This window comes from Delphinus delphis, chromosome 15 (genome assembly GCF_949987515.2).
Source record: "Delphinus delphis chromosome 15, mDelDel1.2, whole genome shotgun sequence".
Taxonomy (NCBI): Eukaryota; Metazoa; Chordata; class Mammalia; order Artiodactyla; family Delphinidae; genus Delphinus; species Delphinus delphis.
The window spans coordinates 81,666,515-81,685,398 of record NC_082697.1 but is presented as its reverse complement, the minus strand read 5'-3'; the positions used below and the strand labels follow the sequence as shown (position 1 = coordinate 81,685,398).

The window sequence follows — 18,884 nt, the reverse complement described above, 5'->3', positions numbered from 1 at the left end:
CCAGCAAGATAACTCCTTAGAGATAACAATCCTTTTAGTCTTGTAAGGGGTTGCAACGTGCAGATCTGGCTTGTGTAAATTGTCAGTATGTCATTCGATGTATAACCCCCTTTTTTTTTTTTTTTTTTTTGCGGTACGCGGGCCTCCCACTGCTGTGGCCTCTCCTGTTGCGGAGCACAGGCTCCGGACGCGCAGGCTCAGCGGCCACGGCTCACGGGCCCAGCCGCTCCGCGGCATGTGGGATCTTCCCGGACCGGGGCACGAACCTGTGTCCCCTGCATCGGCAGGCGGACTCTCAACCACTGCGCCACCAGGGAAGCCCTGTTGTATAACCTTTTGACTCAAAAACTTACATAACTGTGCTTTGACCTCTAATGGTTGGAACGGTCCTCAAAGCTTTCTGAAAGATTGTCTCCCAGGTTATAATCCTCAGATTGGCTCGAATAAAATTTTCTATTTCTTTCTTAGATTGACTATTTTTTTTTTAAGGGAACTTTTAATTTTTATTTATTTATTTATTTGTTTATTTTTGGCTGCATTGGGTCTTCCTTCCTGCACTGGTGTTCTTTAGTTGCAGTGAGCAGGGGCTACTCTTCCTTGCAGTGTGCAGGCTTCTCATTGCGGTGGCTTCTCTTGTTGTGGAGCACGGGCTCTGGAGCGCAGGCTCAGTAGTTGTGGCGCATGGGCTTAGTTGCTCTGTGGCATGTGGGATCTTCCAGACCAGGGCTCAAACCCATGTCCCTTGCATCGGCAGGCGGATTCTTAACCACTGCACCACCAGGGAAGCCCTAGATTGACTGTTAATTAATTTTTTCATAAATAGAATAGTATTCATCCATCAAAGGAGTGAAGTACTGATGCATGGTGCAAGAGGGATGAACCTTGAAATGTGAATGAAAGAATCCAGACACAAAAGGCCACATATTACATGAATCCATTTATATGAAACATCTAGAATGTACATTGGTGGTTATCAGGGCCTGGGAAGAGGAGAGTGGAGGGTATGTGCTTAATGGGCACAAATTTTATTTTGGTGTAATGGAAATATTTTGGAACTAGATAGTGGTGTAGGTAGCACAACATTGTGCATGTGCTAAATGACACTAAGTTGTTCACTTTAAAATGGTTAATTTTGTGCCATGAGTTTTACCTCAGTTAAAATTTTCAAATCCCGGGACTGTACCCTATCAAGTACAAGACAGGTCACTATGGTGCCTGCAAAGCCCAATAGCTCTTTCCAGAGGCCTTGCACGCTCTCCAGCCCCCTGTTGACCAGACCAGGGTGAGACATTGACCCTAGAAGCAGAGGATCCCTGTCTTGGCCTGGGATCTGATCACTCCTTTATTAGCAGTAAGAAAGTTGGCTTGATTTAGACCCTGTCTTTTTCAACCAAGAAATGAGAAGCATACTCAACAATGATAATGATGGTAAGGTGGGCCACTCTCACATCCTGAAATGCCCTCTCCCCTTCTCTCCTTCTGGCCAAATGCATGAGGAGATGGGATCAAGACAAGTCTGAAGAAGCCACTCTTGGCCAGATGAAGAAGCGTCTTCAGATACTACCCTGAGGCACTTAGATTTTATCTTGGGGATGATGGGAGTGTTTGTAGGGCTTTGAACCACAGAGGAATGTTACAAGATCTGTGTTTTACCAGACTCTGTCGGGTGGCTTAAGAAGGGAATTCCCTGGATGAGGCCAGCACAGAGTCAAGCAAAACTTGTTAGGAAGTTACTGCAGCGATGAGGAGAGACCAATGCTTTTCCTTTCTTTTCCAACATGCCTCAAGACCCTCGTTTTTTCCCTTCATCTTATACTTCCTGTTTCGTTCATTCCTTTCCATATGGTTGTCCGATATTTGCCTCTGTTCTCTGATTCCTCTTTTACTCCTTTTCATCACTTTTTACTTTCTGCTCTCCTGGAAACCCAAATGATTCTGATTGTGACATGTCTGAACCATTTGCTACATCCTCGAACTGCTGACACCAAAAGTGCAGTGAATACCCAACTTAGTAACGGGTAGAAGGATGTGCATATCGTTTTTGTAGTCACAACCAGCTGTGCAGCATTTGGAACAAGAGTGGAAGCACGATGGGATGTGTGGCAGGAAATAGTTATCCCATGGGAAGATGACATAACCTGCAAAGTTATTTCAGGAGGCCCCTTGAATCTAAGCGAACAAGCCATAGGCACAATTTAGAATCGCAAGATCTGGCTCTGTGATCTGGATTCATGGTTTAATTGCTTGGGCAGGACTTTTCTCCACCCTGAGCTTCTATTTCCACATCTGTCAAGGGGGAATTAAATAATCCCAATACTGCTTATCTCACAGAGTCTTCACGACGATCAATTAAGAGAGACATGAAAGAACTTTATACGGTGTACAGGGTGGTAGAGATGTTAGTGGCTAGTTTATCAGGAAAGAGACCCTCCAGGATGGAGTAGAAAGTGAGCAGCCCTGAGGATGTCCTCCTCTTCTTCCCTTTGCTGTGAAGTCTATGGAAGTGCTTCTGCTTCGGGGCATGGGGGAGGGGCTTTCTCTATGGTGCAGTGTGTGTGGGTCTGAAAAAATATTCTCCTACCTCACCCCAGCTCTCATCGATGGGCTTGCAAGGGGACATCACCTTGTCTCTGGTTTGGGGCAGAGCACTGGTCACCACCCTCTTGGAAGATCCGGGTTTTAGTGATAGGCTCCCATTAAATTCTTGGGCAAGGCTGAGCCTGGTTTAATTTAAGACCTTGGGCTCTAAAGCTAGATAATCTAAATTTGAATCCCAACTCTGTGAGTAATTAGTGATGCATCCTTGAGTGGTCACATCACCCTTCTGTGTCCCAGCTTGCTCATTTGTAAAAGAGAGATCATAACAACACCTACCTCATGGGCTTGTTGGGGGGGGGGAATTGAATCACTTAATGAAGGCTGAGTACTTACAACACGCAAGAGGGAAGAGATATGGGAACATATGTATATGTATAACTGATTCACTTTGTTATAAAACAGAAACTAACACACCATTGTAAAGCAATTATACTCCAATAAAGATGTTAAAAAATAAAAATTAAAAAAAAAAAAGAATTGTTAGCTTTCCTTGCCTGAGGTTAGGTCTTGCTCTCTGCGTGTGTGTGGTGTGTGTGTGTGTGTGTGTGTGTGTGTGTGTGGTGTGATGTGTCTCTCTCTGAAGCCCCAGTTGAGAAACCACTCTAGAATTTAGAGCTCAAGACCTAAATGGTTGGTTGTCTTCTCCCAGGTCCATCCTATTCCATCTTGGCTCTCCATCTTGCCCTCAGGAACTCTTGGTTCCTGACTGGGCTGGGGGACTTGGAGACCCTCAATGACCTATAAGGGAAGAAGAATAATGGAGGGAATGTTTAGAAAATCCTCCACAGACACAGAGGCTGAGAGAGGCAGGCAGTGAAGGGACCACGTGGTTGAAATAAGTTCCTTTTAGATGAATTCTGGTCAATTTCCATCACGGACAGATGAGGAACAGACCCAGGGATGCCCAAGGTCACACACTCCCAATGCGTCAAGTCCTGCTTATTCTGTTGCCTTCATATCTTTCAAGGAGGACAGAGTTTAAGGAAAGAAAGAAAAGTCAACTATATCAATGGTAAGGGAGCTTAAGTAAGGGGTTCTTCTACTTCATAATACATGTCCTGATATGTAACTCAATACTTATTTGAGAAGTTATTTGTTTATGTCTCTCTCCCCTTTAAGTGTAGGCTTCATGAGAGCAAAGATTTTGACTTTTTTATTATCAGGGCTTGGCACGTGGCCTGAACACAGCAGGCATGGATCCCAAGCAACATACAGTGACACTGGGGTGAGGTGCCCACCTCCTCTAAGGCCAGGACACAATGTCCTGTCACTATCTCCCCACCCTTGATACTAGGAGACCCTGAAAAGTTGTCTACTCACCTCCCCAAGCCACCAAAACTTAGCTATCACCTGTTACCCTGAAATGACATGCTCAATGCCATTGCCCTACTGAGAAGAATGAGGGCGTGGGAGCAGAGATATAATACAAACACAAAATCTTGCTTTCATTGTTTGTACACTCCAGGTTGTGACCTGTGAAATTTGAGTCTAACACACAAATCACTCCAGAGCAACACTGCCTCCCCATATGGTGGGCAATTCTTTCAGCCAGTGGACATCAGGACAGGCTTCCCAGAAGAGGAGCCACCTAGGCAAACAATATAAAAGGACAGGAATAGCAGACTGACAGTGCCTCTTGCATCACTGAGTCCCTGACACCCTGTTCACCTATTAGTGAGCTAACGCCTCCCTGAGTGTTATTTGATTTTCAACTCCAGCTCATTGCTAAGGACTGAGAAGATAAGCCATTTATAGTTGATGAAGACACTGTTTCTGAAACTTGTATAATTAGTTTACCTTGGCTGTACCATAACTACCTATTTGTCTCTGTCTTCAACCTGAATGCTGTCTGGATTTTAGTCATATTCGTGCCCTAGGCATTGAGAAACGAGCTTTGAAAGTACATGACGAGCCCATTAGTACACAAACGACTAGATGAGAGACATGGGTGCGGGGTGACCTTCAGGCACACATGTCTTCCTTCACAATCTTAGTCTATACGTCGCTTCCTGTTAGGTCTTCCTGGCTGTGAATGAAGGGGCACAAAGATCATGCCTTCTATTATTTCCCCTTGCAGAGCAAGGCTATTTGTATTGGTTAGGACGTGGTACTGGCTACATTCTATTCCCAGGAAATGACTATCCTATCGCCATTGGGATAGATTCCAACCAGCTGGACCGGCCCTGCGGTGAATAGGGCAGGTGATGGTCATATAAGGCTTAGTGAGAAAATCATCATAGCCAAGTGTGTGTTTTGGAGGAAGATGAAATCATATAGTTTCTATAAAGGGTTTTGTTCTCAAGAAGAATAAGAAAGGCTGTGAGTTTAGTTGAGTGAATTGAGTTGTCAGTAGTTATCAGACAACACCCCAATCATCCCATGTGGGGTGTATTTTATGTTCCTCTCAGTTGGGAACATAGAGAGGTGGATCCTACACACAAGACCCTTAGTGTCCTCATGACCTGCACCTGTCTTTATTCCTGGTGAGGTGAGATAGAGTCCTTGGTTCTGGAGACCCGTGGGGGAGCTCCTGGGCAGGGGTAGCCATGGAGATAGGAGCCAGATTGTAACCAAGTTGCTGCTGCAGCCTCGGGTCTCACTATTTCCCATAGTGACCCTTATCACGAAACAGCAAACATTGCATACTGGCATTTCAGTGCAGAAGACTTGCCAATCTACCTTCATGTTAGCTTACATATGACAGGTTGTGATCAACAGCTGTTGGGAAGCCACCTGCAGTCACTAAGCCACAGTCTCTACATCTGTAACCTGGGGGCTGTAACACGACTCCACTTAACAGCGCCCAGAGAAGTTACCGAAAGAGGGCAGAAATGTATCAGAGTTTCAGGGACTTTCTATCCTACTTTTCCTGGGGATCATCTTCCAGCTTCCCAGGCCTGTCCTTTGTCGGTATTCAGGCTTGCAGCCACTTCCCTCCTTCACTACCTCTCTGTAGGGCTCCATTCTTTTTTCAGAGATTCCAGAGGTATGCCACACACTAAGCATGGTTGTGTGTCTCACTCCCTCCACTTGGAAGCTGCTCTCAAGGAAGGAGACTGTATGGCTTCTAGCCCACACCCCAGCACAATACCTGCACCTGACATTCACCCACTTGACCTTGAATCAACGCACGAATGAATAGATGTATTCATGCATTTTACTTACCAGTGGCAGCTATGGATTTTAACAGGTGTCTCCTGGAGAAAGTCTGAACCCAAAGATGACAAACTATGATGGTAGAAATTTCATGCTGCATGACAAGTCCCCAAGGAAACAAAAGAAGGCAGGTGACATAGTTGGGACTTACTGCATTTAACCAATGAGACATCCACCCTCTCAGGCTGTTGTCCAGGAGCCCTGGGGACTTTCAAGTCAGAGGGAGGGAAAGAGTTGGTGAAAGATGGGTATCACTTTCTGCAGAAGGACTTAAAGTGAGAAAGGATAAAGAGAGAAGGAAGTGCACAAGCACAGCTTAAATGTCTTGTGTTTCTGTTGAGTTTAAGAATCTTTGAGATTTTGTTTTTTACGTAATTCATGGTTTTCCAGGCCAAGCAATCCCAGGACCTGGGTCAGAATAATGACAGTGAGGCCATGTAATTTCCAGACCCTCAATCCTCAGGTTTCTCTCATAAGGAATGGGGTGCGGGCTCACAGATGACACTGACCTCTAATGTAAGCCTCCTCCTTGCCAGGTCCTCATACCCATTATAAATTCCCTACTTGTCAAAAAGCAGGAAGCCATCTGCTCTGACGCCACTTTGCCCCATAGAAAAACCTCATACCATCTTTTTGGAGTCCTGTGTACTGTGTGTGCCACAACACTGGTGGATAAAGAGGTGGGGCCCGCTTGGCTATCAGGCTGTTTCTCCTCTTTACACCCATTGATCTTGGACTTGCAGCTTCTCCAGAGATAGGGGGCCATTCTTTGGTCTAGAATCTGTCTAACTTGCTAATGCAGGACTATCTGAGGGCAGGACAGGAATCAGCCTGAATCCATACTCCTTAGTGTGCCATCACCATCCCCTCCATATCCTGTCTCTCCCTCAGGAGCCTTCTTGTCAATAGAATCCTGATGGATCATCCTGAATGTGCAGGGATGGTGGCCGAGGTGCAGCCAGGCTCTCTTGTTGTATTAATAATCCAGGAAGATGGTGTGGTCACCAAAGAGCCGCTTGAAAAGGACACAGAGTGGCCCAGTGATCTTACCTCCACCAGCTCAAGTCCACCAAACTTTCTCATTCCCACTCGGCAGAAAGCACTGTCTTGGTTCCAGGGACATGATGGTGACGAATACCCAGACTGTGCACAAGCTCTCAATCTGGTGGGGGAACTAGGTAAGGAATCCAACAATCGTGATGGACATATTAAAACTGTGTGCAGAGGACAGAAGTTCGCCAGAGGAAGAAGAGGTTATATCTGTTCAAGGAAGTTGGTTAGGAAAGTCTCTAAAACGGTGGGTTCTGTCTGAGCTGGGATTTGAAGGATGAACAGGAGACTTAGAGAGGAAACAAGGACATTTCTAGGCAGAGGAAACTGCATGGGTAAAGATCTGTAGACCTAGCTTGTTGGAAGAATTTCAGGTATTTTAAAGTGTGGGCAGTTATGGGGACAAGGGTAGTTTAGAGGAGATATGGTCAGTGGCTTTATGTGAGTTTCTGTAATAGTTGGGCTTACTGATAACACTGATTGAGTTGATATTGAATTGTCACAGATACCAGCTCAAGGGACGTCGAACTGGAGTGTCCCTGATGCTTTGCCAACCATCAAGGCAGGGAGGGCTCATGCAGGTGGAGCACAGGTGGCCCTTCTACTGGCTGCAGCTCCAGCTCCACCCCCTTCCCAGAACATAAACCTTCCAGCCTCACTGAATCTCCACTGGCCAGGAAGGGAAACTCCACACTCAAAGGCCTGCAAAGAATAACACACACAGCTGAAAGGAAACTCAGAGGAGGGAAACTCAGAGGAAAGTGGCCATGGACCCAATCTCAAGCTTTTCCACGGAAACCTGGGTTCTCCTGGCTACCATCCTCGTGCTTCTCTATATGTGAGTAACTGTCCAGGCTTGTCTCCTCTGTGATCTTGGACTTGGGGTGCTAATCAGGTCTCCCTTTCCTTGTCTGTTTTGAAGATCCAAGTTAATGGACCAGAAGTTGCTAAAGCTTTGGGTACTACCAAAAAAAAAACCTTTTCCCCTTTCTACCTAGAATGAGAATCTCCAAATCATGGAAGAGTCAAGTAACTAATAAACATGATTAATTCCCTGGAAGATTCCTGCCTCAACTTCTCAGGAACACTCAAATTGGAAACATTTATCAAGTATTCATTCTAGGATTGGGACGGTGAAGACTTCAGCTGCTTTTATCTAATCATCATTACTTTTTGTGGGTCTCACAGTGCAGGTGGGAAAGGAGGTGATGAGTGGATGTAATATCAGTTTTGGAATCGCTGTTATTAGTTATCACCTACATGTTACCTCCCTAGGTTGACTGTCCAGTTCTGAGTCAGTGACTGGCCAGCTCCAGCACTTACTACACAATCCCTGTGACCTAGTTTCCTCTTCCACTTTATAGATACGGAACTTATTCACATGGACTTTTTAAGAAGCTGGGGATTCCTGGGCCAACACCTCTGCCTTATTTTGGAAATATTCTGTCCTACCAAAAGGTACGTGATGTTTGAGCTCCAGCTTTGCTTCTTCTGGTTGCAAATCTCAGCTGAGTTCCATGATAAAATTTCCCCTTCTCAAGAGAAAGGTCTGAAGTTTCATGCTTTCCAGAAACGACACCATAGGCTCCACTCAGCACATGGCCAAGTTTACCCCATGGCTCCATTTTCAGCTGTTAGGAGCCTCAGGTTGTGCGGCCTCAGACAGCCCAGCTCTCTAGCTGATTCAGCACAGGACTTGATTTTCCACCTGGTGAGTATTGTGAAGAGGATTTTCTTTCTGCCAGGTGCAGATTCCCAGGAAGGCACCATCCCCTTAGTATTAGGAGAAAAGCATGAAGAGGGTGCCTGGTCGTGGCTTATTAAGCTGCCTACACTACAGTCAGACTTTCCTTTTGCTAGCATGTGCTGTGGGTACCCTTTTAAAAGAAATTCCTCCTGGATTGATTGGAAACTTCACTTTCTGAGGCAACCCTAGTACTCACCGTTGAGTAATTTGCACATACTTGAATTCCCTCAAGAACTGCTAACCCCAGCAGTTATTTCCATGCTCTAATCCACCTCTTGTACCGGTGACTATTTTGGAGATTTGAGAGATGGAACAAGAACTTTCTGCTTTACTTCTGTGTCTTCAGAGGAGGCACCTCATGGATGAGTTTGAGCAGAGAGAGAGTATAACGGAGACTGGATAGTGGTTGTCTTCGACTTCAGATATTTAACTACTAAATGAACTGTGGGTTAAAAAACAAAAAAACAAGGCAGAATTACTTATGGAAAATCACTAGAAAGGACAGGATTTGGCAAAATTATTAAAATTTTAATTTAACTGAACAGAATGTACTAGGTGGCATATGGACTATGAATTCTGGCTGAGCCTTGATATTAATCCAGCTCTGATGCCTTGCCCAGGGCCTGGCCCCTGAAATGAAGGTCATGAGCTACGTCCATGTGTCCAGGGGGCAGAGCCTTGTGTGTAGGCTGCTCTCTGGCTCAGATTTCCTTTCCTGCAGACGTAAGCCTTGTTTCTCAGATCCTGATTCTCCCAACTGAGGTCTTCATTGTCTCATTACTGCCTGTGAACTTCATGAACTGTTTTCTCTCTGAAAAAGCAATAATTTATTTTCCACCTTTCCCGGATGAACTCTTTAGTAGATGCACTCCGAGACCCACATTTCTGGGACTTTCTTTTGCATAGTTAAACCATCAAATATCACAGCAGAAAGTTAGCTACAGGAAGGTTTTTGTTGTTGTTTGTTTTTAAGTTACAGAAGTGAAAACTCAGGGCAAGTGTTTTAATCGCACTGTCCTTTGTCCTTTGTGTAGTTGTGGTATCTCCCCATCTTTTCTGTGCTGAGCTGGAAAACTAGAAGGCGATCTACTTTGTCATTCATTCATTCACTCACTCACTTTATCACTCACCACACGCCCTAGATGTTTTGTTTACTGCTAGACCCAAAGAAGTTACTGGCGCCTTAACTCCCTTATTCTGCTAGAATTCTAGAGGGGGCTCATGAGATAAATGAAAAGGCTGCTTAACTAGGAGATGCAAGTGTATGTAGGAAACTCTTACCCTCAGCTTCAGTTTTCTCACTTGTCCCTGGAGGATTAACTCAGAGGGTTATGAGATTTTAGAGACAACACGGTGCTCAAGCAAAAACCCTCAGAAAGACAAGGAGTAATTAGTATTCATTGACAAGGGTAAGTGTTTAGTATCTACAATACTCAAAGAAAATTCGAGTGATTTTAAATTCTCCATTTCAAATATCTCCTCTATTTTGTCTTCTTTCCCCTAAGATGTCTCTGAAAAAGTGTTTCCTTGCATTTGCCAGTGGGAAATAGGAAGCCTGATACCATGCGATTCAAGTAATTTTTGTCCTAATTAGAGGTAAAGTTCAATACATTTAAACTAATAATCCAATTTTTTTTTCTTGCAGGGTATTTGGGATTTTGACAATAAATGTTTTAAAAAGTATGGGAAAATGTGGGGGTGAGTATTCTGGAAACTTGCATTGTGTAGACTTGTTATGATGTGGCGCCCCCTTGTGGTGTGGAGGACAGTCTCAGTCCAGAGCTTCCTAGGATGAAGTCATCTATCGTAAAGCTTTGGAGGCTTGTTCTACCAGGGATCCCAGATGTCACCAGGTGTCCAGGTCCACAGTCTGAGTCAGGCCTGGAGAGTCACAGGTCATCACTTTGCTCCAGACTTTGAGGCCCAGGGACTCCTAACATCACTTTATGCCCAGTACCTTGCTCTTCCCCCCTTCGCCATTTTTTCCTTCCTTGGGGCACCTTTAATTGCATAAAATGCATTATTCCAGAACATTCTAATATCTGCTCACAAATGTATGCTTTTATTGTCTCCCACATGATTCACTTTTAATTAAAACCCAAAACTCCTTTACCTAAATTTTGGATTTAATATGTCCTTTTCAAAGGACTCGGGGGTATAGGTAACAAGAAAAGGAAACCATTTCTGCTCAGCTTTTTAAAAATTTCTCTGCACTTATGTAGTTTAGTTTGTTTTTTTTTAAGTCAAGACTTTTCAGTAGAAGTGTATACTGGTATTGCTTTAACTACTCTATTCCTCTGACTTTGAAGAGATGTGGGATATTTCTAACACATAGTGTTTCCGGTGGGCTGAAGGACTTGATGATTTTGGAGAGTGGCCCCAGCTGATTCCAGTGGCTGGTCCCTTTTGCAGCTGCTGGAGGTTTGGTGCGAGCAGCAGGAGAGGTGTAACGTGGTGACTATTTGCCAAAAGCAAGTGGGAGAAAGTTCTTCCTCTCTGTACCTCTTCATCTTCTCTCATCAAGTTCTCAGAAACCATAGGGCTCTGCTGAGTTGCCATGGCCCCCAAAGGCAACGTGATTGCGTGGAAAAACACGTAGCACTGGATTGCCACTGGACCAGCTCCAAATGCCCCTCCAACATTTAGTACTTTTGAGCTCTGGATGGAGTCACTCTTTCATAGTTCTCTTTTTAGAAAATGTTTCTCATGTTTAGGTGTAAATAAGAACCACGTGGGAGGGCTTGTTAAAAATTAAGCCTTGGGCCCCACCCTCCAGCAACACTGAACCTGGAGGATCTGGGATGGGGCCCAAGAATCTGAATTTTAACTCAGAGTGTAAGAAATACTAAGGCTGGAGTGACATCATGAGTATAAAGGGTCACCCCAAACCACTATCCCTTCTCCACCCAGGTGTTTTTGAAAAAACATGATGGGAAGAAGGGAAATCATCCAAGAAATACGGTCAGTCAGATGAAAAAGCAGATTAAGTGCCTCCTCAATCCCTTCCGTCACTGCTTCAACACTAAATGCACACGACACTCACTTAAACCCTCTCAGTTTTAGTTCTCATCCATTTTTATATGTGATCACAAAACCATTTGAAATTCCTGTGTGAAGTCAGAGGAATAATAGGTAACATGTAGAAAACCTTCCATTGTGTTCTAGCCATTGCAAACGATTGATAGAGGAAACAAAATGCCAGAAGACAGTGTGATTAACTTAGAGTCAACCTCATGCCAGTGGCCCATTCCCATGAACGGGCATCCTGACAGTCAGGAGATCAGGCCAAATTGGGATGTGTCACATTTGAGGAGTCAGCTTTGTGTGGTACATGTGTCAAAAGTGGACCTGCCTAGCTGCTGATGGATGTCAGTCACCAACATGGAGCCCTAGGCCCTCTTGGAACCCATGTCGAAGAATAAATATAAATAGTGAAAAGAAAATATTTTAAAAATGAATTTATACATGTTCCTCTGAATTACTTGATTCTCTCAGTCCTTTTGTTTCAAATCCTTGATGCTACCAAGGATATCTCCTTGTTATTTAAAATACGATTTCCTTTAAAAAAAAGTATAAAGTAAGCGTATTTTTGAAAATAGAGCAAAGAAACCTTTCATAATCCTACTTTCACTTTTGAACATTCTTAATCTTCTTCCATTTGCAGACACATTGTACATATTTATGATCAGTGTGTCTACAAGTTTCAGCTATTACATCATTACATTTTTCATGCTTTTGATATATCTTCAAAAATGACAGAATGGGTGGACTCTCCGTAATTAATTATTTTTTTGTTTCAAGTTAATTAACTTGCCTTCAATTATTTACTAAGCTAACTTATGTTTTGATATGAAATATTTTAAAGCCCTAAGAATTATGAAGTTGGTATAGGAAATACCCATACACACACCACCTAGACCTAACCCATGTTTTAATGTTATTTCTAACCATGATCTCTAGGAGTAGGGATTATGTAACATCTAGTTGAAAATCTGGACTTCTGGTTGTGGCTCCAGCTGCAGAAACTGGCTCATTAAGTTTAATCAGCTCTGTTTTCCCTACACAGGTTTTTTGATGGTCGACAGCCTGTGTTGGCTATCACAGATCTAGACATGATCAAAACAGTGCTAGTGAAAGAATGTTATTCTGTCTTCACAAACCGGCGGGTAGGCATGCATTTTAAATTTTTAATTAATTAATTATTAAATTTTCATTTTGAAATAATTATAAATTCACAGCATGTTCTCAAAAGAAAAAAATACATGTTATGTACCCTCGTCATGTTTCTCCCAATGATAATATCTTGAAAAATTATAGTACAGTATCAAAGCAGGAAATTGACATTGATTCTATCCACAGAGCTTATTCAGTTTTAATCAGTTTTTTGTGCACTCATTTTTGCGTGTGTGTTGCTGTATGAAAATTTATCATGTATTTAGGCTTGTGTAACTACCTCCATCAATATACAGAACTGTTCCATCACCATAACGCCCCCTCCTACTATTCTTTTATAGTCACCGTGAGTACCTTGTCTTTTCCTCTTATCAGGGTCTTTAGCACAGCAAAATTTTTTTTTTTTTAAATTTTGATGAGGCCAATTTTGTCAATTTTTTCTTTTATGGGTTGTACCTTTGATGTCAAGTCTGAAACCTCTACCTAGTCCTAGGTTCCAAAGTTTTTCTTATTCCTCTAAACAGTATATAGTATTATGTTTTACATTTAAGTCTATGATCTTTTTTTTTTTTTTTTTTTTTTTTGCAGTACGCAGGCCTCTCACTGTTGTGGTCTCTCCTGTTGCGGAGCACAGGCTCCGGACGCGCAGGCTCAGTGGCCATGGCTCACAGGCCCAGCCACTCCACGGCATGTGGGATCCTCCCGGACTGGGGCACGAACCCATGTCCCCTGCATCGGCAGGCGGACTCTCAACCACTGCGCCACCAGGGAAGCCCAAGTCTATGATCCATTTTGTGTTGATTTTTGTATAACATGTGAGCCTAGGTCATAGTTCTTTTGTCTTTGGGGTTTTTTGGGGGGTTTTTTTGCCTGTAAATGTCTGAGTTGTTCCTCCACCATTTGTGGAAAGACTCCTTCCTTCATTAAATAGCTTTTGCACCATTGTCAAAAATCATTAGGGCCTATTTCTGTGGGTCTATTTCTTACTCTCTGTTCAGTTCATTGATCTACGTATCTATCCCTCCCCCAGTACCACACAATCTTGATGACTGTAGTTGCACAGTAAGTCTTAGCAAGTAGAATATCCCTCCCACTTAATTTTTTTCAGAATTGTTTTAACTGTTTTAGGTCCTTTGCCTTTCCCTACAAATTTAGGATAAGCTAATCTATGTTTGCAAAATACTTGCTGAGGTTTTGATAAGAATTGAATTAACCCTTACATCAACTTGGGGAAAATCTATATTTTTACTAGGTCACATCTTTGAATCTATGAACGTAGTATTGTTTCTCAATTTATTTAGGCTTTCTTTGATCATTTCACAGCAGTCTGTAGTATTCAGCATAGAGATTTCATACATGTTTTGTTTTATTTACACCTAAATTATTTCATTTTCTTTAGAGTGATTGTAAATGGTACTGTGTTTTTAATGTGTTGTCACATATTCATTGTTATCATATAGAAATGGGGTTGAGTTTTGTGTGTTGATCTTATATGCTACTAACTTGCTCAGGTCATTTATTAGTTCTAGAGGTTTCCCTATTATTTCCTTGAGAATTTCTATACTGACAATTATGTCAACTGAAAATAGCAACACTTTTTTCTTTTCCAATCGGTATGCCTTTCATTTATTTTTCTTGTCTTGCTGCACTAGCTAGAACTTACTGCACTAGTTCAAACTTTTTATAATGTAGGAAAAGAATGGTGCATTTTTCCTGAGCTTTCACCACCTAAAATTTTTTATTTGTTTATTTTGGACAAAAGAATTGTATATACTCAAGGTGTACTCAACATGATGCTTTGATATATGTATATGTTGTGAAATGATTACCACAAACTAATTAACACATACATCCCCCCTCATGATTACCTTTTGTGTGTGAGTGGTATGAATGTTTGAGATCTACTCTTTCAGTAAATTTCAAGTGTGCATTACAGTATTATTAACTAGAGTCACCATACTGTAAATTAGGTCTCCATTTATTCACCTGATAACTGAAAATTTGTACCCTTTGATCAATATCTTCTCCCCCTCCCCCTGCCCCATCTCCCACTAGCCTCTGATAAGCACCATTCTTCTCTATGTTGCTATCAGTTTGAATTTTTTTGTTTTTTTTAGATTCCATATATAAGTGAGATCATGTGATATTTATCCTTCTGTGTCTGGCTTAATTCACTTAGTGTGTTGTCCTCAAGGTTCATCCATGTTGTAGCAAATGGCAGGATTTTCTTTTTTAAAGCTGAGTAACATTCCATTATATATATAATTATTCACACACACACAAACACGCACACATTTCTTTATCCATTCATCTGTTCATCTACATTTAAAGGGATTGTAGGTCAGACTTACTGTTGCCATTTTCTTAATCCAGGTGTTTCATAGATTCTTTGTTTCTTCTTTTTCTCTTCTTCTTATCTCCTTTGTTATTTCATGATTTTTTTATAGTGGTATCTTTGATTCCTTCCTCTTTATCTCTTTATCAACTATAGGTTTTACTTACTGGTTAGTGAAGCTTGCAGAAAACATCTTATACATACATATAACAGCCTATTTATTCTCATTCAAAAGCTGAATGTTTTTACTCTCCCTCCCCTACTTATTTTATCTTTTTGATGTCATAGTTTATAGTTGATCCTTGAACAGTGTTGGGGTTAGGGGTGCTAACCTTCCCTGTAGTCAATTTGCATATAACTTATAGTCCGTCCTCTGTTATGTGGTTCCTTTGTATTTGAGGTTCCTCCGTCCGTGGTTTCATATCCACAGATTCAGCCAATCATGGATCATGTAGTACTGTAGTATTTACTATTGAAAAAAATGCACCTGTAAGTGGACCTGCATAGTTCAAGCCTGAATTGACTAAGGGTGAATTGTACATCTTTTTATATTGTGTATCTATTAACAAATTATTTTAGCTATACTTTTTAAAAACTCTTTTGTCTTTTAACATTTACCCTAGAGTCATAAGTGACTTGCACACCACCATTACAATATTACTGTATTCTGAATTTGACTATATATTTACATTTACTAGTGAGTTTTATTATTTCATATGATTTCATGTTACTAGTTAGTGTTCTGTCTTTTCAGCTTGAAGACCTTCCTTGTAAGGCTGTTCTAGTAGTGACAAATTCTTTCTGCTTTTGTTTGTCTAAAAATTTCTTTATTCCTCCCTCATTTCTGAAGGATCCCTTTTTTGGGAAAAGTATTCTTGGTTGGTTATTTTTTCATTAAATGTTTTATATATTTTAACAATGAACTCATTTGGGCCTGGGATATTTTATGGAGAGATTTTAAGTTAGTACTTCAATTTATTTACTTGACCTTTGCAAAGTACTGACTTTTTTTTTTTTTTGCTATAGTTTTTTTGTTTTGTTTTGTTTTGCTTTGTTTTTGGCATATGCCCTTTATCAAGTAGAGGGAGTTTCCCTCTCCTCCTAGTTTATGAGTTTTCATCATGAATGGGTGTTGGAAATATCCGTTTTAAAACAAAATTTTATTTTGGAAGAATGTGGAAATTTCCAAGCAGCTTGGTTTGATAGGCCAGTCCCAAGTTGAGAAATAGAATTACCTTTTTTCCTTCTTATCCTGGGCAAAAAATATAGGGGAAAATGTTTTTTGTGTAATTGCATTATTTCTTCAGACTAGCAAATAGATTCCTAATCTTTCAAGTGCTATGCACTGTTTTTAGAAACAATCACCGTATCAAGACATCCCTTTTTCCACTTGCTCAGGCTTTAGATATATGTAAAGACAGAACTTGTCTGAGTCAACATACACTTTGCCAAGGCTATCTGGCTATCTGTCACCAATACCCTTGTACTTTGCACAGCCCAGGAGGATGAACTAGGTCTTATACCTGTCTATTCCTCTGGAAGAACAGTTCTCCTACTATGTGGGTCATTTCATTTAAAAGGAGATTGGCATATAAAGTCTGGAAGTGATGTCTGGTGGCTGGATGTCTCCTTGACCCTCACAGGAAGCTATGCATTTGGGATAAATATTTATTGAGCATCTAGCATAGGGCCTGCTTCCAAGTGGACAGTCACTAAATATTTGTTGAATAATTGGTGCACATTGAACACAATTTCCAAAAATGTCGAGACTTTCAAAACTTATGTAGGGTAAAATGTGTTTTTTTCAACTCTAGACGTTTGGTCCAGTGGGAGTTATGAAAAATGCCATCTCACTGGCTGAGGATGAACAATGGAAGAAAATACGATCATTGCTGTGTCCAACCTTCACTAGTGGAAAACTCAAGCAGGTAAGAAAAGAAGAGGACTTTCAATTAGAAACTTAAAGAATAAGGTAGGAAATAAAATCACAGTCCTTTTCCAGGGAGGAGGCTACTAAATTTGAGCTTCCTAAAATAGCCTTTTATCTTCACCTCCTAGAAGAGACATTATGAGATTCCTTATCAAATGTCACTGCTCCATTCATGGGAAAGTCAGGTCCTTCTAGGACTTGAGTCTCCACATTTAACCTCGGGTGGTGTTTATTTTGTGTCTAGATGTTCCCCATCATTAGCATGTATGGAGATGTGTTGGTGAGGAACCTGAGAAAGGAAGCAGAGAAAGGCAAGCCCATCACCGTGAAAGAGTAAGTAGGGGTGAGGCTGCTGGTACCTGAGCTCCACTGAGACCCTCCAGCAGCCTGCCAGGGAGCCAGATTCCCACTGCTGAGTTACGGTAGTGACCAGACAGAAGTAGGTATGTGGTGGTACAACTCCCAAAGGCCCATCCCAGAAAGAGAGGTGGCTCACCAAAAAAAAAGCAGGACAGCCAGGAGAGAAGGAAGAAACATGACTGCACCAATCTTGAGTGTGGATGGCATGGAATGGTGGCAGGGAAGAGACTTGGTACATACTGGAAGGCAGTGGGTGACATACAATCATCACAATATGGAACTCGGAACAACTTAGATCTCTTCACAATCTGGCTGAGGACACCTGCAAATACTGAATGTTAAATCTTGCCACCACTCCCCTTTCTGTCAGTCCGAAAAGACAGAAGGCCTCATACAGGCTATGGGTAGGATGACCATAGAATTGATCATTTTTACTCTTTACCTTTTACAGAAATGAGTCTGCCCTCAGGTCAACCACAGACCACTGGAGTTGAGGAAGTGTGGGTCTTTCAGGATCCTTAGCAGGGGTGTAAGACAGTGAGGGATGATGTTCTGTAATTCACTGAAGAGGAATCAGCTCTGAGCACAGCTTCTGTGGTGAGGCAAGATCCAGATCAATGATCAGCGTCCGCTTTCTTGACTCCCCCAGGATGAGTTAATTTTACACCCTTGGTTCTGCTCAGACACAGTCCTTATACACCTATTATTGCCTGTAGTCAAAACACACCACTGTACTTTGTCTGATTATGGGTGTCTATCCCTCTATGACTGAGCTCCTTGAGTTTGTGGGGGGACGTCTAACTTGCCTTAGTGTCCCCAGCCCTCCTGGCACAGGGCCAGCTGCATCACTGGCACCTCAGACACACCTCATGTGTGAGTGATAGTAGCATAGACTTCCATGGACCAACAGGTGGTTCTGAAAGAGTGTGGCTCTCTACCTGCCTTGTCTGGGCATCTGATTTCACATGTACTTCTTGTTATATGTGTTGGGTAAGGAGAGTAAAGAGGTGTTGATTTTAGTTGTTCCTATCTTTCTCTACGCAGCTTCTTTGGGGCCTACAGCATGGATGTGATTACTGGCACAGCATTTGGAGTGAACATTGATTCCCTCAGCAACCCACAAGATCCCTTTGTGGAATATACTAAGAAGCTCTTGAGATTTGATTTCCTTGATCCACTCCTTATCTTTTCAGGTATGTGGACCACTATATTTCTTTTTCTTTCCTTCGTTCGTTCGTTCCTTCCTTCCTCCCTTCCATCTCTTTCTTCCTTTTATAGATATCTATATTGAGATATAATTTATATACCATGTAATTCACCCATTTAAAATGTACAATTCAATAATATTTAGAACCTAAGTGTCTGTTGACATATGGATGAAGAAAGAGTGGTAGGTATATGTACGTGCGTGTGGGTGTGTGCGCGCGCGCAGTGGAGTTCTAGTAAGCCATCAAAAGGAAGGAAATCCTGCCATTTGCATAATATGGATATACCTTGAAGGTATTACTATAAGTGAAATAAGTCAGACAGAGAAA

At 42.0% G+C, this 18,884-nt stretch overlaps 1 protein-coding gene across 1 annotated transcript in view; it reads left to right on the top strand.

The window, feature by feature from the left end:
• The first annotated feature begins 7,571 nt into the window (after positions 1–7,571).
• LOC132438317 (cytochrome P450 3A29-like) overlaps positions 7,572–18,884 on the top strand; it is a 29,336-nt gene continuing 18,023 nt past the window's right edge. Inside the window, exons 1-7 of the mRNA XM_060032400.1 lie at positions 7,572–7,642; positions 8,169–8,262; positions 10,197–10,249; positions 12,618–12,717; positions 16,874–16,987; positions 17,234–17,322; positions 18,394–18,542. Of these exons, the coding sequence (XP_059888383.1) occupies positions 7,572–7,642; positions 8,169–8,262; positions 10,197–10,249; positions 12,618–12,717; positions 16,874–16,987; positions 17,234–17,322; positions 18,394–18,542 (670 nt within the window). The remainder of the gene's footprint in view (positions 7,643–8,168; positions 8,263–10,196; positions 10,250–12,617; positions 12,718–16,873; positions 16,988–17,233; positions 17,323–18,393; positions 18,543–18,884) is intronic.